This window comes from Oreochromis niloticus, linkage group LG6 (genome assembly GCF_001858045.2).
Source record: "Oreochromis niloticus isolate F11D_XX linkage group LG6, O_niloticus_UMD_NMBU, whole genome shotgun sequence".
Classification (NCBI taxonomy): domain Eukaryota; kingdom Metazoa; phylum Chordata; class Actinopteri; order Cichliformes; family Cichlidae; genus Oreochromis; species Oreochromis niloticus.
The window spans coordinates 33,942,618-33,966,065 of record NC_031971.2 but is presented as its reverse complement, the minus strand read 5'-3'; the positions used below and the strand labels follow the sequence as shown (position 1 = coordinate 33,966,065).

Here is a 23,448-nt window from a genome sequence, read left to right as displayed (position 1 = left end):
CAGTACCTACCTTCAGCAGCTTGTTGTTCTGGTCCTCCATTACGAGAATATCATCCTCCAGCTTTTTGATCTTTCCCTCGCAGGTAACCTTCTCGAGCTGCAGTTTTTGACGAGCGTCTTCCTCCTCTTCCAAATGTTCCTCCAATTCCTGCATGAAAAGACTGAACCCTCAGTTTCTCCAGCAGCTTTATCACACTGTGAAAGCACAGCTACCTGAGCAATAACAACTCCAACTGAACAACAGTGTGAAACAGACATGTTGACCTGCATCTGCTGCTGCATCTTCTTCTTTTCCACTAACAGTCCCTGAGAACGCTCCTCCTCTTCATCGAGCCTCGCCTCCATCTCATGGAGGATTTCCTCCAACTCCTGCTTCTTCGTCGCCAGACGGACCCTCATCTCCTCAGCCTCAGCATACAGCTCTGTCTCTGCCTGAAGCTGCTCCTGCAGTGCGTTTCTCTCCTCCACAATCTGAAAAACAGGCAGAATCAGCAGACTCTCCAAAACTGGAAACTTTATCGAATCAACGCTGAATGGATTCATTAAAAGAAAGCAAAACAAGGTTTGTGTCATTGATGCGTATTTAATCCCTTACCTGTGTATGTTTCAAGGTGATTTCTTTTAGCTCTGATTCAAACTTTGTGGCAACTTCTTTGGCTTTCTGTAGCTCTTCTTCCTTGAGAGTCATCTCCTCTTCCTGTCGGGTCACTTGCAACAGAGGCTTAACCTGTTGTTCAGAAGGATTTTAAGCACGCGGAAAAGGCAGAATTTGTCATTTCAAAATACTTTTGTAGTATCTGGAAAGTTTCTTTCTCAAAAAACACACAGATGTACTATGGTATTGTTGCATTTATATGCTTCTAGCTGACCTTTGTGAAAAGTCTCCACCACTGCCAGTTCCTTAGTTTGAGGTAGGCAGCACAGTTCCTCTGGATCACTTTCATAGCTGTCAGCTGCTGCTGTCTCTTGGCGAATGCCCTTCAGAAAAGATATATAGTGCAACATGCAAAGTTTTATTTACGGTGGTAACAGCAACAAATAAACTGCTTTAAAGGGGGGCTTCAATTTTCATACTTTCTGGCCAGGAAGCCTCTAGCTTGGGCCTGGAAAGCGATGATGATCACAGTGATCTTCAAATCTCTCTCCTCCTCTAGTTGAGCAAGCACTCCTGTGCGGAAGAAGATTTTACTCTGTCCGATTCTGTACAGGTTGGGGTCCAAGTCCAGATGCTTGATCTACATAGACAGGACATCATATTAAGTGGTCACACAGGATAATTCTACCTTGGTGAGTGTCAATGTTAATGAACATGGATGACAATTTTGAACTTGTGAACTAACCATGAGGCAGCAGGCTTGTTTTCCGTCCATGAAACCTTTGGGAATAGCGTTAGCAGCCAAGATCTCATAACTGGAAGAAGCCAGAGAGATGTTACACTTAATATGGTGAGAAATGATGACAACCATATTATAAATTTTGACTGAAAGAGGATGCATATAGTAGTAGCTAGACTGACCGTTGGCGGAACTCCTGGAAAACGATTCGGTTGGGGAAGCCTTGTCGACAGATCCTGATTCCTTCCAGCACACCGTTACACCTGAGCTGCTCCAGGACCAGGTGAGCATCCAGCTTCCCTGCCTGAGTAGAGCAGGATTGCAGTTTTATGACATAAAGTTTTCATACATACAGTATAACTCGCTTATGCTGACCGGTTAGTGGTAAATTCATTTTGTCTATGTTATGTGTGTTATTTTTTTCATGACCTTAGAAATACAGCTACATATGGAGCTAGATCAATTGCTAATTTATATGATGACAAAAAAGCTTTCCTCTCAATACACATCTATAGTCATGTGAAAAAAAAAGTTTTTATAGGTTTTTACGCCATCCTGTGAAATACTAAGTACACTTTTAAGGTATAGGAAATTAAGAGGGTAGATAACAGCCAAGTACTGATAATTACACACACGATTAATTGATCATTAGCAAGCAACCACGTCTATAGTTTTGCTAGTCTAGTAGTTTTGCTGCTAATTGTCTTTACCCTCTTCTCGTGGTTCGGGATGATACATCTGACGAAGTTTGGCTGGGTGTTGTGCAGCGTGGTCATGAGTTTTGCCAAAGACTCCTTGTAGAGCTGCCCCACTGTGCGGAACATTCCCTTCTTGGTCTTTGAGGCGCTCGGGCTGGAGGTGTCCGACATCTTCGCTAATGTGTCAAGGCCAACGACTCTGTCCGCTGAAAAACACAAAACAGTGTGTAAAATCAGCTTGTCTTTGCCTTAATGCCTATTTCAGTTTTAAGAATCTAATTGCATATCTTTTGTGGGACAAACATATGGATGAAAGCAGGTAAAATGTGTGTGTTGCTTTCAGTTAATTTGTTTCATTGTGTACACATCAGATTTGCAGGAGGGTGACCGCTGCTGCTTTAATGTTTTTCAGGTAAAGGTGGGCATAAAATAAAAAGGTGTCCCATCTAAAAAATGATCAACACGAAACAATCACAGTGATATCTTTAGTTGTGGCTCCAAAATAGCTCAACAATTACAAAGGTTTCTTTTTTTCACCTTTATTTAACCAGGAAGTGAACTTCTAAAATAAACAGTCTCTTTTGTGAGTGTCTCTCAGGCCAAGATAGGAAGCCCTAACCTAAAAGTTTCTTCAAAGACAGGTAAAATGTGCGGAAAAAATTTCAAGGTTTTCAGTAAAGAACAATATCTGGTTTCGTTGTGGCAGCAGAAGCTTGTGCTGCTTTTATGATGCGTTCCCCAGCTGATCTTTGCCTTATCACTGAGGAGGGTTTGGTCCTTGTCTCAGAGTGGCTTACAATAAACTTATGAGACATGTAATGCTAAAATTATATGCATCTCACCATCTTTCCAGAGGTCTTGGACAAACTGGCTAGAAGAATTGGAGAGCAGTGCTGTAATGTTGTCATTTAGAGGGTCCATGTTCTTTGTCAGCCAGGCTGTGGCATTATAGTCTACCTAAAACAGCAAGACAACAAAGTTATGTGAGCTTTCATGACAATGCAAGACGATTAATGTCTTCAAATGAAGACAAACAGTAAGAAAAGAGAACATTTTTCTCTCTTCTCCCAACTGCCATCATACTCACCTTCCCAGCATAATGAAGAATGGAGAACTCTGTTTTGTCTTTAAGCTGTTTAGGTTTGGCAAATTTCATGTGGTTGCCCTGTGTGTTAAAAAGTTTCTCCACAAAGGAGATATCTGTGGCTTTGGGGAACCAGCACTCTTCATCCAAAAGGGCCAGGATGCCTGGAGGGTTGTTCTGCAGAGAATATTTATGTGATTAAGAGGCTGCGCAGGATTTAACTGATGTTGTTATTTATCATTAATACTTACTGGCCTCTCAATGAGCTCGATGCAGGGCTGGAGGTCAAGGCCGAAGTCAATGAAGTTCCACTCGATGCCTTCTCTCTGGTACTCCTCCTGCTCCAGGATGAACATGGTGTGGTTGAAAAGCTGCTGTAGCTTCTCATTGGTGTAGTTGATGCACAGCTGCTCAAAGGAGTTATCCTGTAATAGCCAGAACACAGAGCTGAAGACATGCATATCACATCCACTATCTTTCCAAGTCCTCTGTGATGATCTATACCTCAAAGATCTCAAAGCCGGCAATGTCAAGGATTCCCAGGAAGGAGGCTCCTTGGCGTTTAGTCTTATCCAGGGCTTTGTTAACCCGGCCCAGGATCCAGCGGAACAGTCGCTCAAAGATAGCTTTGGCCAACGCTTCTGTAGCAAAGTCAGCCTAACAGACACACATACACAGAACAACACAGACCAGACTTAAACTGAGTTGGAGGTGTGATTAACACACAGTTATTCCTATGTTTTTAAACAGTTTCCTCCTTGCAGTACCTGCTCTTTGGTCTGTGCCTTCTGCACCACCTCCCTGCCCACTTTGATGCGAGGGGTGAGGATGGCTCGTGTAAAGTCTGTCACATTGATGCCCTGCAGGTGACACACCTTCTGCGCAGCTACAAAAAGAAAAATTTTGTTATACTGAACACAATATTATTTCACCCAGGTGTTCTTGATGCTATAGATAATACATTCTTAAAGTTACAGCTGGCTTTGTAAAATTCAGTAACCCCAACTGGGATTTCTAATGGCAGGAAGAAGTTGTGTCTAACCAGTGTTGTCTGGCATGGTTGCCTGCTCCTGGTTCCTCTCTTTCTTGAATTCAATGTTTCCCAGCTGCATCACTGTGGAGCACACCTTCATGATATCTGGAACAAGGAAATCAAGTGGTTGACTTCACAGGGAAACACTAATAATAATGTTCTTCTTGTTTGCTGGAACATTTCCCAAAAATCAGTTTGTTTTCTGATTTAAATGTAAATGAATGTTGCCTCTTCAATGCAAATTCACAACAACAGTCCAGATTCAGAAGGTAAAGACCCAACAGTATTAGAGCGATGCTAATGCTATGCTTATTACTACACTGATACCAATTCTTTCCTCTTCTGTGATGCCCATGATATTCATGGCCTCCATGGTTTCCTCATACATCTCATCATCTTGCTGGCCAGCGATCTGAACGTGGCCTGCGCTGAGGAAGCGGTAATTGCTGAAGGGCTCCAGAAGTAGCTCCTCTGAAAATAAAAGAAAAACAGCGACTTATCATCATCATCATCGTTCTGCTCAGTAATCTGTGAATCAGTGAGGCTTAACTTTTTATGAAGAATTTGCTCTCGTGAGAAAATAACACGAGTGGTCATAAATAATATACAGGAACGCTTTACTCAGCTTTATTTTGATTATTGTGGTTAAACATCAGTTGGAAGATTAAAATCTTCTTTGAGAGTTTGAGAAAATTCTTTTCCTCCATGACCTTAAAAAAACATTTTCATAATCCAGCTGGATAAATTGTGACATGCATGACAGTCAAATGAAGACCAGAAGTGACTTCCTTTTTCCCTTCCTCCAGTTCCAGATGAGACTTCCACATGACGGTGATATGTACAACACCCTGTCAAAGAAGCCCTGCTAACTGCTGAGCAGCAGCATCAAAGAAATCACACACATATTTTGGGTTTATAATCATCTTACCACGCAGTTTGTCCTTGGCACCAGCAATCATGTAGTAGAAGATGTGAAAAGCTCTTTCTGTCTTTGCCTGTCTGATACAGCGAGACTTCTCCAGCAGATCTGAGAGCAGCTGTTAAAGAATAAAAATCTCATTTGCGGGTAGGGGAAATTTAGTTTACAAACCTCTGTTTGATTTATAATGGCCCGAAATAAACAGTTATTCAAAAGCTGTCAGCAGATAAACTTTGCAAAAACTTATTTGAAATCAAAAAGCAGCACACAGCATTTAACATTTGGTGCAGATGAAAGGCAACACAAGTCTTCCTACTGTAAAAATAATATGTCTAAGATTAAAAAGTAAAAAGGATACAAGTCTCAATGTTGGCTCCAACAATGTAGCCGGTCACGTCAAAGTTGATGCGGATGAATTTTCCCTGTGAGAGCGATAAACGAGCAGTGAGATCATGATACATGCAAAAAATATAACTTAGAAAACAACTAAACAATACGTTCTATAACTTCACAAAACTCACAAATCTTGAGGAGTTGTCATTTTTGATGGTCTTAGCATTTCCAAAGGCCTCCAGGATAGGATTGGCCTGCAGGAGTTGCTTCTCCAGCTCCCCCTAGTGACGACAGCGACACAGAAAAATGTGACTAAGAAGGACTGATTCGCTGCTTGTGATGAGGTGGAGTTGGAGTTTTGTAGGGATGAAGTGGTATAGGGTCAGTATTGATAGGGTAGCGTAGGTTTACCAGAATATCATCAGTGACAAGCGAAAAAAGGCAGAAAACAAGACGAAGGCATGGGTCCTCACTAAACAATGACTATTTGGACAAGTACATTTATATCAAGTTACAACAGGTTAATATAATAATTTAACTGTAGTCCTCTTTGATTTTCTGATGAATACTGGATGGATTACATAACACAGACACATGACCAAAACACTCCTCCATCAGTTCTGAGAAACTGTTAAAATTCAGAGAAGCTGTTGTGGATGACGAAGAAGAGAGGCTGAGATGGATGAGGTGGGTTATGTTGGGTCACAGGCTTCCAAATACCAGCTGGAAAGCTGTGAAATATTCCAACAAAGTCTTTTTATTCAGTGTGTTGGCAAATAAAAATGATTCTGATTCACAAACATCCTACTGGAGATGCGATTTGCTTCCAGCGTGACTGCAGAGACTGTAGATGCGGGTGGAGCTGGGTGATAGTCAGTAAATGAGGCAGACACCCCGTCACTCTGCATTGAGTTAATCCACCTGATCAAAGTGGTCTGTCCTAGTCTGTATCCAGGTCAGGCGCTGTAGACCTCTACCTAACCTCTCTTGCTTAAAAACACCTCCTTTAGCAACACTGTAAGTGAGCTAAAGCTAGGAAGAAGAGAAAGGAGCACGACTTGTAACGCAAAGATAAAAACGGTAATGAAGACAAACGATAGCCATGTGAAGCTGTTTGCCAACTTGTGTAAATTCGTTAAGCTCAGTTTCAAAATATGTGGTTTACAGATGTTCTTACTAATGCTGATTTATATTTGTTCCATATATTAGAGGAGTGTTTTTGGAACTCACTGACAAATATGGAGGTCAAACACAGCCGTAATTAAAAATAGAAATAATGATAATAAGTAAAAGATGTAGCCAATAGTGTGTGAATGTGTGTGTGAATGGGTGGATGACTGAATGTGTAAAGCGCTTTGGGGTCCTTAGGGACTAGAAAAGTGCTATACAAATACAGGCCATTTACCATTTACAATACTGACTCCACTGAATGTGAATTAAAGTAATATTCCCGATTTTCACATTATTTCATTTTATACTGTATTTTTGTGTGAAATGTGGCAAAACTAGTGATATTTTGACAGATATTTTAAGCTTGCTTTAGCTAACCAAACAGACATATAGACATTTCAAAGGAACATGGGAAAATTAAAAAAATAGAACTAAAATAATTTTGGAATTTGCCTCTTAGAAAAATGCTTTAATTTGGGAAAAGTTGTGTCCTTAATTAAAAGCCAAGTATTTATTTTATATGTAAGAAAAAACAGGAGGATACAGACCCGCTGATGAGATGCAGTTCAGAGGTGGCAAAGCAGAGAAGAAGGTCCTGTTTATTTAAGTCTCTGAAGGAAAAATGAGAAAATAGAAAAGGAAAAAAGGCGCAAAGCAAGACAGCATGAAAGAGAAACTTACAGCTGGTGGGAAAGACTGATCCTTGAGACATTGTTTAAATACAAATATCTACGAGTACAGATAAGGAGAAACAGCTAAAAAAGAGCTTGAGAATGAGAGGAAGTAAGAGAAAGCAGAAAAAAAAAGAGTTTAATCCAATGCTATTTCTGTACAGGCAGTCCATGGGAGCCTCAAGGTCCTATAGAGGACAGTGTACAGAGACAATTATTCCTCTGGGAGCAAAGACCTTCTGAGTGAGCAGGGTCAGAGGCAGAGGGAAGCGTTGCTTTGACTGACTTTTTCCAATTATTACCCCAGCACCAGAACAGCAACATCAACTTGTGAGGTTTGAGCTGAAGTACCGTTAAAATTATTTATTTATTTTTTTTCAACAGAGTTTCCCAAACTGAGTTTTAAAAACTCCACAAAGTAAAAATTACAGGACAGCCTCACGGCCCATGTCAGGCCCACTGGCAGTCGGATGAGGAAGGAAGGGAGGGAAGGAGGGGAGGAAGGGGGCGGCTGGTGTTTGATAGGTAAAAACAGGGCATGCTCACACTGTGATCTGTGAGAGACCCTTTCACTGTCGGGGAGGCTTGCATATAATCTCCACTGGCAGTGAAAGGGTGTCCAAAGAAGATGGAGGTCAAAAAACTGAACGTAATGAACCGCTTCAGGAGAAGGCAAAACTGGATATCTGCCACTGAATAACACAAGGTTTGAAATGTGACTGGGATTCAGTAATCAGATGATCATGCAGCCTTAATAAGCTTTGTTTGATGATGAATATTAGGGTAAACACCATCTAACAGAAGGAAAGTAACATTTGGCATCTGTACTTTTGGTGTAAGAAAAACCAGTAGAAAAACAGGTATTTCGGGGGCAACTCAGTGACACTATCTATCTTCATGCACTTTTCTAACCTAAGGATGGAACACACACATGAAAACCACACAGAAAAACACACTCCGGGCATTCCCCTTTACTCACGTAAGCCAACTGTGATCCTGCATGTTGCTATTTGGAGGAAATGGTAATATACAGGATTAAACTGGGTAGTTTCCTATGTTATTAAGAGTGAGGGAACTGGCTGACAGATCCTAACTATCATGGTTTCTTTAGACAGATACTTACAGCACTGCTGTCTTTCTTGCCTTTGTGCGAGGAGGCCACAACAGCCAAATACTGGATGACTTTCTTGGTGTTTTCTGTCTTCCCAGCACCAGACTCTCCACTAGGGAGCACAAAGTTACAGTGGGATTGAAAAAGAAATATAGAAAGAGAGAAGGAGAGAGGACAATGAAGATAAGCAGTACTGACAGGTTTCTGTTCACACTTCAGTAACCCAGTTTAATTGAATGGAAATCATGTGCTGCAGAGATAACTGTGCCTGACACAAAGCATAATGTTATTGTTCAGACTGTATACTACACACTGGTCCTGTGATAATCTACACAGTTTCAGGGCAAAAGTTATTTTAAAAGGGATTTATTGTCCTTTTTCTTATTTGTGCATACTGATGCTACTCACCTGTTGTTCATAAGGGAAGAAAGTTGTCTGAGACCGATTATAAGATTTCCAAATGTAACTCATTCAAAGTTACTCTAGTGAAGTCTAACAAGGTCATCTACTGATCGAAAGGTTGGGGGTTCTCTCTCTGGCTCCCCCTAGTCTGCATGTCAAATATCCTTGGGCAAGATATTAGCCCTAAGTTGCTCTCCGATTAATCCACTGGAGTATGAATGTGTGTGAATGTTAGTTAGAAAGCACTTAAAAACATAGAAGACAGTGCTTGTGTGAATGGGTGAATGCGGCATGTTGTACAAAGCGCTTTGAGCACTCTGGGAGACTAGAAAGGCACTATATAAGAATCGGTTTTAAGATGCACCCGAAGAGAGGAGGGAGTATTTCATGCAACCATTCCACTAGAGCTGAGCTAGCTCTTAGAATGTGACCCGATACTTCGTATTAATATACTTCTTATATTAGTTTATATACCTGATAACTTGATGAAAGTCATATGACAGCGACTCTCAGACTAGACAAAAATCTAAAACATGTGCTACTGTATGCTTGAAAGGCATCTAATTACTTAAACATAAGCGAGACAATGCAATTTATTCCCACAAAATGAACTTGGCTACTTCAAACAAAGTTGAATGATCCCAGAGCCATCAGCCACTAGCCAGAACACACAGAGATGCTCGGTCATGGGCCCATAAAAGGCATCGGATGCTCTCTGTGTTAGGGCCTGGCAGCATAAAGGGGAGCGTAGTTACTCAGTCCTGCTCAGGTCTGCTAAGGATATATGACATCCAGGCTCCTATTGCAGGCAGCTGTTAGTGCAGAGCAAATTCTGTTGGGATTTTTTTCCAGATAGTTTATCAAGCTGTCTCATCCGGCTTATCCACAGTAAGCAGCACAGGTTTCACTTGTGGTTATAAGATTATTTGAAAGGGTATGAACGATTACAGAATGGTTAGATCCATTGCTGATATTTGGGAATTTTATTTCATAAAAACATGAAGTCAAATGAAAATGGTTTTTTTTCCTACATTTAACAAGTGTGCACTTGTCACTGAATATCAGGGAAGTAACATCGTCTTTTAAAGAAGAGGTGGGCAATCATTTTTCCCAGGGGGCCCCATGAGAAACTGGGACTGTGGACAAAAGTGATAAAATTAATACTGAGCAGAGTTCAGCTTATTAATGTGATCTTCCACAGCAGTTCCAGTTTCTTGAGAACTTAAGGCCCCTTGAGAAAATGAATTGCACACCCTTTTTTAATAGGTTTACAAATCAAAATTACAAGAACAGACAGGAAGGCTAAATATTTGGCATTCGTCATTAAAAAAGTAATGACTTTGAGCCCTAAGCTAGTCAGAAGTATAGTGAATATTATTGTCCCATCACTCTGTTTTTTATGAAAATATACTGAACAGCAGACAAAGGAAAACTGCCAAAAATTTCTTAGCATCCCAACTATTTCCCATGGCACATTTTTACTATTATATCAGGGAAATACAATAAATAATACATTCTGCAGGCTCATCAACCAGAAAATACAGTAGGAATCTTTTTAAGATATAATCAAACCCAGACTGGAGCCGTTTTAATTTTGTTATAATAGGTTTGAAACTGTTTTGGTATTGTATTAATAACACTGTAATTATGGTTTGTATCTTGATTTGCTTCATCTATTCCTCTTTGGAGTATTTAGTTTGGATCTTCTTATCTGCCATCCTACGTTTCTCTAATGTTCAAGCCTATTCCTCAAGTTTAGTTCCCTTTATTTGGTCATCCGGATCCACTTATTTAGTCTACCCTTAGTCTATTTTTGTTTGATTACTCTAACCTTCACTTTCAAAAGTCATGCCTTTGAATCCTCTTTTGCCTTCACCAGATTTCAGACATGGTAAAATGGTACATATGCATCCACTGAGGAAGTATATGAAATTTGTGACAGAAATGTCATTCTGTGTAATTTCCCAACTATAATTAACAGCTTAAAATCACACACACAAGTCTCCAGTCACAACATTAAAAAGTGCTTTCACTAAAAATCATTAAGATGCAAGCGGCCCATAATAGATTGTTGTAAAAACAATACCACAAAGCATACAAAGCAATTAAACACAAGTGCATCTACCCACAAGGGAGAATGTCATAAATGAAATTCCATGTATCATTGCTGAAACATTTTTGCCTTTTATGGCTCCAAAGGCCTGATGGGGCTCAGAAATCTTAAAAAGTGCAAGGACTTGATGTTCCTATCTGATGGTGTTTCGGCTCTGGGTATAAAACTTTAAACAGTTTTAAATATGGCCTCATGTAAATTAACCTTCTTGTGTAGAAGGTTATTCTTCTGATTGTGTTAAAATTACATTTATGACTGGGATATACATGTATAAGCAAAGAAGCAATTTATGTTGTGCAACTAATTTAAAATTGTACATGACAAAATATGAAGTCACTCCAGCACACAAAGAAAAACTAATTAACTCACTTTGTTTCTATAAATTAAAAGTACAGTTCAGGCCAGTCCAAAGATCAAGCTATCATTAAGAGACAAAATGAGGCCGTTTGTCCCTGGATGTCCAATTGCCCAGTCAAAGTTCTCAATAATTAGTTTAGAACAAATAAACAAACAAAATAGAGCCAAAACATTTGGAGAGCTAATCTGGTTCTCCCATCAGGGTCCAGGGCATACTTCCTGAGTAAGGGTCTGAGAGGAGAGAGAGGCCACAGGCCTCTGGGAGCACCGTAAAAGCATTAAAGCACATCCAGTTTGGCTGTCTTTGAATGCAAGACAACTCCACGGTAACACAATCCGACAAACAAAATCATTTCTTTTTGGCACTAATGGTTGAAACGGGGTGCTGAGAGACCAAAAAGGTATTTCGTCTGTTTAGATCTATGTTTACACAAGCATTATGTAACTGTTCTTGCACACATACAGATGTAGCATTCACTCCTGCTTTTATGTGATGTTTAAGATGTAAAAAAACCATGCAAAGATGGAACAGGTGAGCATGGAGGAGAGAGATTTTCACTTACGTGCAGAGAATGGACTGGTCTTCACGATCTGTAGAATCAAGAGAGAGTCAGTGTTAGATAATTTTTATTACAACTTATGTTGGATACTTTTAGACATAAAATTCATGATACAACCAAAGATACTTGAAGTAATTACAGAATAAATTTGTAATTTTTATTGTGTATGACAGACATGAGGGACTTTTAATTTCTTTCTTTTCTTTCTACCACTTATGTTCACCATGCAAAGTAGTCAAATGCACTACTGTGAAACCACATGTAATTCTCCAGCAATAAAGATCAATCTACTGTCAAACTTAAAACACCAGCTAGGCTTTGTGATTTACTCCCTTGTGCCAAAGAAAACATGTAACTCTTAAAAAATACTTTGATTTTTACACATGAAAATGAACTCTGAATGCGCAAAACAATGAGTCATTAGACTGTCTCCAAAAATACTCCAGGGAGATTACACGAAGACCATGTAAGGCTAAACTGTAACTGTATACTTCAGCACAAACCACCCCTGGGGGAGTATGGTGCACACTGCTGAAAGAGAGATAACTTTTCTGGGCATTTGTGATCAGAACAGAACAAATGGCATGCTAGGCAGCCTCATAAACCTCTGTGCAACTGTGCAACAAAAATGACCCAGGGTAGGGCGAAGGACGTGAGACAATTCCTCATTCTGACACTGAAGAGTGTAATTTTCATTTTGATTATCATCCACGTGTCCAGGACACAAATCTGATTATATGTATAACTTTGTGAGGTTATTTACTGACACTTCACTCCATCTCTGTGGTGTCAAACGTCTCCCAAAGAGTCGGTTCCATAGATCATATAAAACATGGACATAGCGACCCGGATGTCACCCACTGATTTGTGAAATTCCTTCTCTGAAACCTTGAGCCACACAATTTCCAGTTTCTTTTAAACCAGACATGAGGGCCTGTACGCACTTATATGGTAGCACCTTGTCAGCCAGTGTAGGTCCCCCCTAAACATACCCTGCTTTAATGTTCTTCCTGATACTGCTGTATTCCATAAGACTTGAACTGAGTTCATGCACTCATCAGTACAGTCTTTACTGAGGTCAGAGTGTAAGTAGTTTTCTTATAGACAACTGGACATCATCTTTTTTCAACTAGAAGAGACACTACCTTGCTGCCTTTTAGAAGAAATGTTTAAGGCGCTTCCTCTCTTTTATATCCAGTGTATGGTCCAATCTGACCCACTGCATAGAAAATTAAAATTGCAAGAGAGGAGGGCATCATTTATTTCATTTATTGCACCAGAAAACATTGCATTGACAGAATGGATAACGTCACAAACCAAAGCACTAATTGTTTTCAATTTTATAGCCCACATAGCCTGTAGCCTGAAGTAAGATAGTTACGCCATGGAGACGTATCCGAAACATTTCTTTTTAGTGACAGTAGGCTGACTGAAGGTGGAAAAGCTAACTCGCACGATATGATGATGTTTACTGTCTATTGGTTTTAACAGATACTCTATATTTAATTGTCTAATGTTTAATGAACTTCTTTCTACTAAAGAAAGGAAAAATGTTGGTGGTATCTTTGTATGTTACTACGACAACTTAACTTGTCTGGCACTTGAGATTAAACTGGGCTTAATGTGGTCTCGTTCAACAGAAATTAGTCTAACCGCTCCTCTCTAACCCTGTTGCATCACTACATCAACCTTAGTCCCAACAAAACTCTTTGAAGGTGTTTCATAAATATAGTTTTCACTTTGTCAAATTGTCCTCTCTTTAGAGGTGGAAAATTTAAAGTGGTCCCCAAGACACACACATACAAGTTAACACACAGCGCGCACACACACACACACACACACACACACACACGCACGATAAACCAGCAGCACACTCCTGCACAATTAGGGTGGAGCACTCATAATTTCGTTGTACATGTACAATGACAATAAAGGGCTATTCTATTCTGCACACACAGTTACAGTGTCCAGCCTCCATTGAACTGTAAACTGGGGTGGATGCCTTTTCTCCATGTGGACTCCAGTTTGGCTGCTGTTCCACTGGATTCATTCCTTACATACAGACGAAATGTACCCTGTTCCCTCTCTGCACTTCCTAATTAAGGCAGAGTGCAAGACAGCAACACACAGAGAGAGAGAGAGAGAGAGTAAGGTGGCCAGATTTGTGAATTCTTGTAACAAATCCAAAAACAACATACACTCACATTAGTGAATGAGACTTAAAGAATCTGTGAACCTAATTAAGTCATGAGAATTAAATCTGATTATATGAGTCTCTGCACCAGTAAATATACTGTGAGCACAGAAGGACAGCATGTCAATCATCTGCTGCTGGGGACAGAAAACTCCCCACGGGAATCTTACATTTTTATCTCCCGGACATCAAAGACCAAAGTACAATTTTGGAGAAATGGGATCTTGGCCAAGACTGAAGAAGGAATGTTTCAGAGCTTAGGAGACTTATCTGGATTTGCTTCAGTTATGCACCACTTCCAGTTTACATGTGAATTGTTCATACTACAGCACTCAGTGTAGAATATCCTGCTTCATTAGTCACAACTTCATGGGAAATCCCACCAAAGTATCAACAATAACAACTCCCTGGCAGCCATAGTTTTTCTTATATTATTTTGGTGTATAGAGGCCCATTGAGACACTGATATTGTAAAGGTTTAAATAATGAAAAAGAATACGCTTCAAGCAATCAGACCCTGTGAATCAAAAGGAGATATAAAACTTTAATGTGGTCCAGTTATGCTCATTTCCAGTTCCTTTTATTATTCTTAAAGTCCACTACAGTAGCTTTACATTACAGCTCAAAATCACTCTTACTTATCTAAACCATGACCCTCATTAAAGTTGCCTTTAAGACAGCCTTCTTCTGACTTGCTGCCCCTCGCAAACTGACAATTTTTTTTCCAGCTTTAAAAATTAAACAGGACCTATCATACTGATTTCACACTCCATGAGCTATTCTTATTCCTGAACCACATGATTAACATTTCAAAATAATACTGGATCTTGTTGTCTCAAATCAAGCTGCTTAGCTGCCATCCCTTCCATTTAAGCCAACTGTCCTCTGACTGCCCCTGCCTTATAAACAGAAAGTTTAAACATCAGGTAGGTGGGACTTTATGTGGTAACAGCCAGCGCTGTGTGTCTTAGATCATCATATTAAAGATATCCAGTCTCGCTGACATCATGCAGGTCTAAGAGCAGGACAAACGGCCTGAAACAGTGCAGAGAATAGTTCGAAGCCTGAACTTTGGGCTCACATGGATTACTTGAAAGTTAATTTAACATGATCATCACCATTGTAACAGTAACAGTGATAGAAAATAAGGATGAGGAAAACATGAGTTCACTTAAACCCATATGAGACAGTCTCTTTCACTTTTGCACAATACTTGAGACATTTTATTTTTAAAGAATGAATATATTTCTGATTAAGTGTTTCTTGTCTTTTCTTTATATTTCTCCTTGTGTTTTTTTGTTATTATTTTTTGCCGCTGACTTATCTTGATTTCTTTACTCAAGCACTTTGAATCCTGGTTGTTAAAACGTGACAGCTAAATGGGTGGTCCAAGCTTAAATATCTACTGTCATATATATGATAAGTCCGAAAAAAAATGTTTAGTCTGAAATAAATGCACCAAATCAAAACACATTTTTTTCTTCTGCACATACAGACACACAGACTGAACAGCATCTGCTATGTTCCAGCGTTCGTTCACAGAGATGAACAGAAGATATATAATCCAAACGCCACATCAACACCAATCCTCCCTTCTTCTTGTTTACTCTTGATGCTGTGTTTACAAACTATAGCTTATGAGGTAATTTCCTGTATCCTGGTTTGTTTTAACTTTAAATCATTTAGTGCATACACCTTATTAGTAACAGAAAAGCTTTAGAAAGCACTAAGTTGCTTTATCAAAGACCAATTAAGTTATTTATATTGTCATTGCCAAACAAATTCAGCAAACTGAAGACAAACTGATGTTCAGTATTTCCAAATTTGTTCTGCATATCGGTGCGGTCACATTTGTTAGGCTTCTTTATTTACGTAATGCGTAATGCGATATTTACGTTGTATCAAAATCTTACACTATGTATTAAAGATATCCATTGTTGGCCTGATGCCACCTATTGGTTTGTGGACTTGCATTTTGAACTTCCACTATGGTTTATAGCTGTCTGTTAGTTTTTTTTTAAAGCCTGATGTGACTATATCAGGTAGGGCCAGCAAACTGGATGCACAAGGTTCATCCATAAACTACATGAGTGCGTCACACAGACACAAGTACAGACAGCTCCTGGATACACTCAGCTTTGACCCCAGTGATGCAAACTTATCTCGATATGTTTGCATCAGTCTCGATATAATTGGGGAGATATTTAAAAAGTCCTCCTCCACAAATCCTTCGCAGGTCGCATTTGAAGACCGAGTCGGTGTATCCTTCGTGGCCCAACCTATCCCAGAATTCATAGCGTGGCCCAGCAAATTCCAGTATCCAACAATGGAGGCAGCTACTTAGTTTTAATATTAGTCTTTATGGGTCACAATATAAACTTTTAAGATATTTTCAGGCGTGAATGTAGGTGTGCAAACTTCAAATATCTGCTCGGTTTATGAAGACATCACATATTTGCAAAAGTGCTCTGACGTTTTTGGAGACGTCTGTTACCCACCAGCTCAAAGCTGGCCGGGAGGTCGAGGCCCACTAGAGCCGGGGGGAACACCGCACTCGTCAGCTTCGAGCTGGTGGCCTCTGAAGGATGCGGCCTATTTTGTGAGATCTCGCAAAACTTTTGCAAGATCATGCAAAAGCTCATCTTAATTTTTTTTTTTTCCAATGTCCCTTGTGGGGCTCCGTACTTATCAAGGAAATGAATGCATGGGCTGTCCATACATTTCATGCAGCATTGTCAACACAAATAGATTAAGTGATGAATGTGGGAAAACCTAAAGCTGCCGGGAACAGTCTGAGAGGGTGTCAGAGGTTGGTGGTCTCGATGCTATGGACATTTTCTCAAACAAAAGTACCCCGGGTAAAGAAATATAGTTTCAAGTTGTTGACTTACATCCTAGAACAATTATTTTGCTTTGTATATCACAGTGTGAATCACATACTCTCTAAAGGAATTATAATGACAACAAAATACAGAGCTTTAGAGTACCTGATTACTTGTTTGGATCTCTTCAAGCTTTTTAGCATTGAAATTCATGGTTCATTCAGCTGTGTACTTCAATACTGTAATAATGACCCTATAAGAATTGACAGCTGTGCATGTATGTGTGAGGCCTGTACAGTAGTACAATTATAACACAACTTTCTTTGATGCTTTCCAAACAATAAATTACAGTAACTCCTGTCCAAACATCCTGTTTAAGAAGGAAACTCCTCAAACCAAAGGACAAAAGTCTCAGGCTCATTTAATAGGACCAATAAACTTGTTAAATCTTTGGCATTTACACTGACCTAAGAAATTTTTTTTTGAATAAGCAAGAGGGTTTTCTGAAACAGGAAATGTTTTACTGCCCTCCACCCATCTCTCAACCATCTCACAATCCAGATGTCAAGTCCTCTGAGAGAACACATCGTCACATCAACATAAAATCCAGTGGGCAAGACCCCCTGGAAACACAGACACGGATTCTATGGGAAATCAGCCACTCTGAATCACTGCAGGGACATTTACTGTAAGCATGACCAAGACTGCTACCATCACCTCTATGAGACCAAAATACTATTTTGGTGTTGTTTTTCAGTACCGTTTTACATTTTAATGAGTGTATTTTTTTTTGTTCTCACTACATTATAAACATGGCTCTGCCATCAGTTTCATGGATTAGTTTGCAGTTTGTCAACCACTTTGTCAACATGACAGTGTGATAAGCCTGTCAGCAGTCGTCACCAAGAGAAAAGTGATGCTTTTGACAGCTGATACCACAACTCGCCCACAACAAGCTCTTAAAGCTGCCAACAAACAGCTCAATTTGACACAGCTTACTTAAGAGCTTCAGCAGCTAACGCCTGCAGATTTTATTCAGTTATGTGTGAGGCCTGCTGAAGATTTACTTACGTTTGTTGCTTTCTTGTCTCAGTTTGTTATTATTTATCATTTTGATCTGATCATTTTAGTTTATAAATGTTGTAGCCCATCTCAGCATGTGCTGTGCAAAAGTCTTGAGCCACACCTCATTTGTTTATATGTTGCTAGTATACTGGAAAATAGCTACAGCAATTTATTGAAACATTTTTTGATTTATTTATTTTTATTCAGTATATAAGGCAAAAACAGAGTTTGCATCTATTTGGTATGACCTCCTTCATAAATTCAACACACCCTGAGCTATCACGGTCAAGCTTTCTTGTAATGTCTTTAAGCAGGGTTCAAGAATAGTTCTCCAGGTTTCTTGAAGGACATTCAAAGCTCTTCTTTGGTTGTTGCCTGACTTTTGTTCTGTTGTCTGCCAAGAGTATCCCACACTGCTTTAAAAATGTTGAAGTTTGGGCCCTGGGGAGGCCAGTCAGTGACTGAGAGCATTCAATTGTGTGGCTTTCTATTCAGGTATGCTTTTACGCTGGATGCCAGGGAACCAATACTAGGCTTAATAACCAAAACAACAGCAATGAAAAATTCCTCTGAATGTACCTGTACCTGGTCAGGTACAAGGACTAGACTGAAAATGAGTGAAAAAAGTAGCCAGTGTCCAGAGAAAAACTATGAAAGATCTTTCGAAAACCTGGAGAACCACTTTAAAAAATACTAGAGTCTGGCTCCTTGGAAGCAAAATACAAAGAAAGGGCTACCTAAGACTTTTTTCTAGTGTATACTTTGGACAGATAACATAAAAAAGCCCCATTACAGAGCTAACATGGGTAGGAACATGTCTTTGTAGTATGAAAGTATCTACATCACAAGTGGAGTTTTGTAGTAAGCATCTTACCTTGCATCATGTTTCTATAGGCATTGTCAGTGATGGAATAGATATGAGGGGGTAGTTCATGTCGTTTCTTTCCTTTGTACATTTCGATGATCTTCTCTGAGTAGATGGGCAGCATTTTGTAAGGATTCACCACCACGCAGAACAGGCCAGAGTATGTCTGAGAGCAGAGAATGCAGGAAAAGTGAGACAAGGACAGCTTGCACAGTTTGCATGCTTGTTTCTGCCAGAGAACAAGACAGAAGTAGTAGTAGTAGTAAAAAGTACAATAATCTGAGGAAATTCATAGTTTGTCGTCATTTTTCTAGTACTTTATTTAGGGTCAGAGTTTGTACCTCCCAATCCAAATAACAAAGGGATAACAAAGTTCATAAGAATAAGGCATAAACTATTTTGTGAGCATGCGCTTGTTTTTGGTAAATACTTACATAAATGAGCCCAGAGAAGTACCTCTCGCGAAGATTGTGCAACACAGAGGCCTCATTTAGACAGGTGAGCTCGGCCATGTCCTCCACCTTGCTGAACTTGGGAGGGTTCATCTTCTGGATGTCATCTTTATTGACTGTTATCTTCTTGGCATTATCAGCCAGCTCCACCAGCACCTCGTCGCCATGCTCCTCCTTGATACTAGCTGCCTCAAAGCCATGCTTTTCTGATGGAACCCATACCAACTTCTTGGCAGACCAGTCAGCCTGAGCCATCGGGCTGTTGAGGAAGTCCTTGTCAACAAAGAGGAACTTCTCGTCCTCGGTAGGGGCGTTCGCGGACATCTTGGCTTAAGGTGAAGGGCCAGCTGTCGATGACAAAAAATGAACTGAATGTTAGGAAAGAGTGAGCAGTAAATAAAAAAAAGATGGATGACAGGAAGAATGCAAGTAAGGGAGAAAAGAGGCAACGGCAAGTCAGTAGCAGCAGTCAGTAAGAGACAAGAATCACTTGCAGGTGCTGGAGGTATGTTTTCTTAGTGACGGGGGAAAAAAAATCCACAGATTGTGCCCATAGATAGCAAAACCCTGTGTCAAGTAATGAGTAAGTCATAGTGGGAGACATGCTATAAATTTGCCTCCTTGCTTGTGGTCATAACCCAAAGAGTTAATATGCTTCATCTGTCGGGGAGTTCCAGAGTGCAGCCATTCTCACAGACCTCCACCCCCTCTCGCCCCTGCACTCTCTCCCTGTCTCTCACACACACCACAAGGGAAGAGCACAAACAATTCCCCTCCCTACTGTAGATCCAATGACTGAGGCTGGGAAATTGATTTTAATTAACTCAGCGACAAAGACCGCTACGTTTTGTCAACAGCTCTATCTCAAATAACCCCAAACCATTAATACTTGCTGGCATTTACTTATACTCATTCAAGTCAGTGCTTAATTGTCAACATCCATTTTTTCCGGTCTTTCACTCTGCATCTCTCTCTCTCGCTTGCTCTCTCTTACTCTCTCTCTGTCTCCTGCTATGAGGCTTCAGTCTCGTGCTGTGATGACCATATATGGACCCCTTCTCTGGAGCAGGGCTCTTTTCTGCGGACCTAAACAGCAAGGCAAGTGAACTCCCAAACAAAGCCCATATAGGGAATAGTATGTCTCTTGCCGGCCTCGTCGTTTACTCCAAAATGATAACAGTAAGGCAGAGAGCCTGAGGGGGGCCCGGAGCTTTAACAATTGTGCTTCACACGGGGCCCTAGTAGCATTCATTTTTAAATGCACTGGTTAAATCATGAACAAGTGCCTGGGACTCAGTCATGTCTGAAAAGGAGCATTCCTGAGCTTATGTGAAATGCTAACAGAAATATGTAAATGTACATGCACTTAATTCTTTTCAAGTGTTATTAAAAAAACTGAACCCATAAGGTCTAATTTAGGGACTGTTACATAACTATAAAACTATAATTTGATGGATAAAATTAAATAAATTTGCACATTTTTAAGTGGGAACAATTTTCACTTTCTAACCTGAGATAGCTTATAAATGAAATCCTGGTCTTAGACAAACCAAGTCACAAACAAACTATAAAATATACTGCAAAAGTATTAGCTCGAAACAGAAGCAAACACTGTCTATATGTCAGGGGATGAAAGCAGTAAGTCAAGCACACCTCTGAGAAAACAAGGAAGGAACCCTCTGATGATCTGGTGATTTTCTGCAGATAAATGTAAACACACTTTTCCTGACACTCCCCATATGCTTAAGTATGTGCAGCCAATCAAGTCGCTCCTCCTCACTCTCTTTAACCTTACTCACCAACTTGTTTAATACTTTATACTTGTGGAGTCCACTCTCACTTTCTGTGATGTTGATACAGTTTGGTGCTCAGTAAGTGTATCTTGAAGGCAAAATAGGGTTCAGAGGGAAAATGTCTCACAGTCATGACGATGGGTTGTCATCGCTGGCATCTTTATTCGTCATAAACTAAACTACACATAATCCAGTATTATTGATCTGTCATAACTTTAACCACTAAATATAATATTAATTCAAAGCTGAAGAGAAACTCTCTCCTGTGTAATCATCAAACCAAATCAGTATTGTCTCGGTTCTAGTTTGTCAAAAGTATCACACCAAGGCTAAAAGTAAAACTTACGATGAGACCAATAAACTGGATAATTATTCCAGAGTTTCTATCAAAAATAATAAACAAGTGGAAATATCACTCAGGAGACTAAGTGACCTTTCTATTTGTGGCTGACCATTTTACAACTTTTCTCTCTTCTTCCTGTTATCCTTTTATCAATAAACGCAGATGCATCAGGTTTTCCGGGCCTTTGCTCATAGTTTGCTATTAAAATATGAAAATAATTAAGATGCATTTATTAAAATATACACTTAACTTGTTCCAGGAAGTGTTTCCTCTTATTTTTTGACCAGGAATATCCCAGTGCTTGCAAAACTGTTCATTTAACTGTTCATGCAGAAACCTGTGATGCTGTGGCAAAATTACTCCGTTTAAAGCTGCATCCAAGTTTTACATATATATAATTGAGTTTAAATAATCAGTTATTAGACTGTCCATTAACTTGTGGGGTTATGACAGCGAAAGCCCTTGAAATAAAACAGAAGGGAGACTACGTCTACATGCCAAATATCCTTGGGCAGGATACTAACCCCAAGTTGCTATGAATGTGTGTTAATGTTAGACAGAAAGCACTTAAGCATAGAAAAAGGCTTGTATGAATGGGTGAATGAGGCATGTATAAAGCGCTTTGAGTGCCTCAGGAGAGAAGAGTGTTATATAAAAAATCAGTCCATCACTCCTCCAAAACCATCATGACAAGCTTAGTTAGCTGTATGTGAAAATTGTCACGAGTCTGTATCTGCATCTTCAGGGAAAACATACTGGATATACATGCAGCCTAATACAACCATATTTGGAAAACAGGAAACTCAGTGGTCAGTGGGATGTGGTTCTTAGATAGAGAGGCCTTTCCCTTCTTCCTTATTATTGCGAATACTTTTTTACAGTTTTTTTTTTAAATATATGAATTTTTTTTTTTTTTACAGTTTTAACTGTAGTTTATTAAGTTAACAATAATGCTACGTCGTCTGTTGCACTTTATCTAATGCGCAAATAAGTGTTTGCATACAGGAGATGTATAATTACATAATGATCTGACGCCCAGATACGTAAACTATGTCATTGCTTTTAATTGTCAGAAGAAGTTATGAATAAAACTCATATGCTAGGCTACCATAAAACATTATTTAAAGCATATTTTTAAAATAATGTTTCATAGTAGCTACAAAGTTCACATTAAAGCTCTGCAACCGCCATTATCTACAGGAAAACACGCAGACTCCCTCTTCCTTAAACGCAGTTAAAGTTATGAGGGGATGCCGTTTGACAGGTGCACTTCATGACCGCCGCTGCACGCTTCCACTAAAGGATATACTTACATAATGTGAAGAAACGGGTGTTTCGGGGGGGCTTTGGCTTTGGAAAGTTGGAGTTTGGAGAAGCCGGCGTTGACGAGGTACTCCAAAAGCGAACAGTCCAAATGACCCCCGTCAATTTCAAAGCCTTACCATTTAAACTGCGGACTGTTGTGCGAGGGTGGAGCTGTACGAGGGGACCCTCCTCCCCCCCCTCCTCCAGCTGCAGCATCGTCCAGTTGCAGGCTGCATCTGTCAGCGGGGCTGCGGAGGCAGCGGACATGCGCACTGCGGACACCAGCAGGTTCGAGGAGTCACAGGGATGTGGGATGTGTAAGATGAATGAAGAGGCGCTGAATGGAGTGGAGGGTGCTGCTGACAGAGAAGCAGAGGATTAAAAGGTCATATATAACAGTCAACAGTAAAATGGAAAACACCATAACTCCCTAATCTCCGTGCTTACTGTTCCAGCACAAAGACATCATGTTTGTGTGTAAGACAAGCGCACACACGGGCTGTGAGGTCAGGTTATGGTTGTATAATAAAGTGGCGTGTAATACAGTTTTGAAATGCTTTCATCAGTTTTTTTAATATATTAAACTTTACTGCAGCTAACAAATCCAGTACATCTAAATCCATAGCATTTATGTTACAAAACTTTAAAAAAAAAAAAAAGTGCAACACGTTTATACATGTGACATATTTTTATAAATAAAATTATCCAAATTGATATAAAACTTCTCGTTAAAATGAGCTACATCATGAGCCACACTACATTAAAATACCCCTAAAAATAATCAAGCCTATGTAACACAGCAAGGTTCATTCTACGTCTTGGTT

General features: G+C 39.8%; 1 protein-coding gene across 3 annotated transcripts in view; it reads right to left on the bottom strand.

Annotated features, from left to right (window-relative positions):
- myh11a (myosin, heavy chain 11a, smooth muscle) overlaps window positions 1-22,789 on the bottom strand; it is a 30,576-nt gene extending 7,787 nt beyond the window's left edge. For 2 of the 3 annotated variants that reach the window (XM_005458553.4, XM_013276674.3), the window contains exons 1-24: window positions 22,633-22,789; window positions 19,166-19,530; window positions 18,741-18,897; window positions 11,789-11,816; window positions 8,366-8,465; window positions 8,222-8,248; window positions 5,590-5,682; window positions 5,427-5,490; window positions 5,078-5,176; window positions 4,477-4,620; window positions 4,159-4,254; window positions 3,884-4,002; window positions 3,621-3,773; window positions 3,368-3,541; window positions 3,120-3,293; window positions 2,875-2,989; window positions 2,045-2,238; window positions 1,517-1,638; window positions 1,341-1,410; window positions 1,075-1,235; window positions 870-978; window positions 596-727; window positions 265-471; window positions 11-148 (exon numbers count right to left, since the gene is read on the bottom strand). In XM_005458553.4, the coding sequence (XP_005458610.1) occupies window positions 11-148; window positions 265-471; window positions 596-727; window positions 870-978; window positions 1,075-1,235; window positions 1,341-1,410; window positions 1,517-1,638; window positions 2,045-2,238; window positions 2,875-2,989; window positions 3,120-3,293; window positions 3,368-3,541; window positions 3,621-3,773; window positions 3,884-4,002; window positions 4,159-4,254; window positions 4,477-4,620; window positions 5,078-5,176; window positions 5,427-5,490; window positions 5,590-5,682; window positions 8,222-8,248; window positions 8,366-8,465; window positions 11,789-11,816; window positions 18,741-18,897; window positions 19,166-19,507 (3,018 nt within the window). In that variant the 5' untranslated portion in view covers window positions 19,508-19,530; window positions 22,633-22,789. The remainder of the gene's footprint in view (window positions 1-10; window positions 149-264; window positions 472-595; window positions 728-869; window positions 979-1,074; window positions 1,236-1,340; window positions 1,411-1,516; window positions 1,639-2,044; window positions 2,239-2,874; window positions 2,990-3,119; window positions 3,294-3,367; window positions 3,542-3,620; window positions 3,774-3,883; window positions 4,003-4,158; window positions 4,255-4,476; window positions 4,621-5,077; window positions 5,177-5,426; window positions 5,491-5,589; window positions 5,683-8,221; window positions 8,249-8,365; window positions 8,466-11,788; window positions 11,817-18,740; window positions 18,898-19,165; window positions 19,531-22,632) is intronic. The other variant, XM_013276673.3, reaches the window with a different exon arrangement.
- Between the last annotated feature and the right edge of the window lie 659 nt (window positions 22,790-23,448).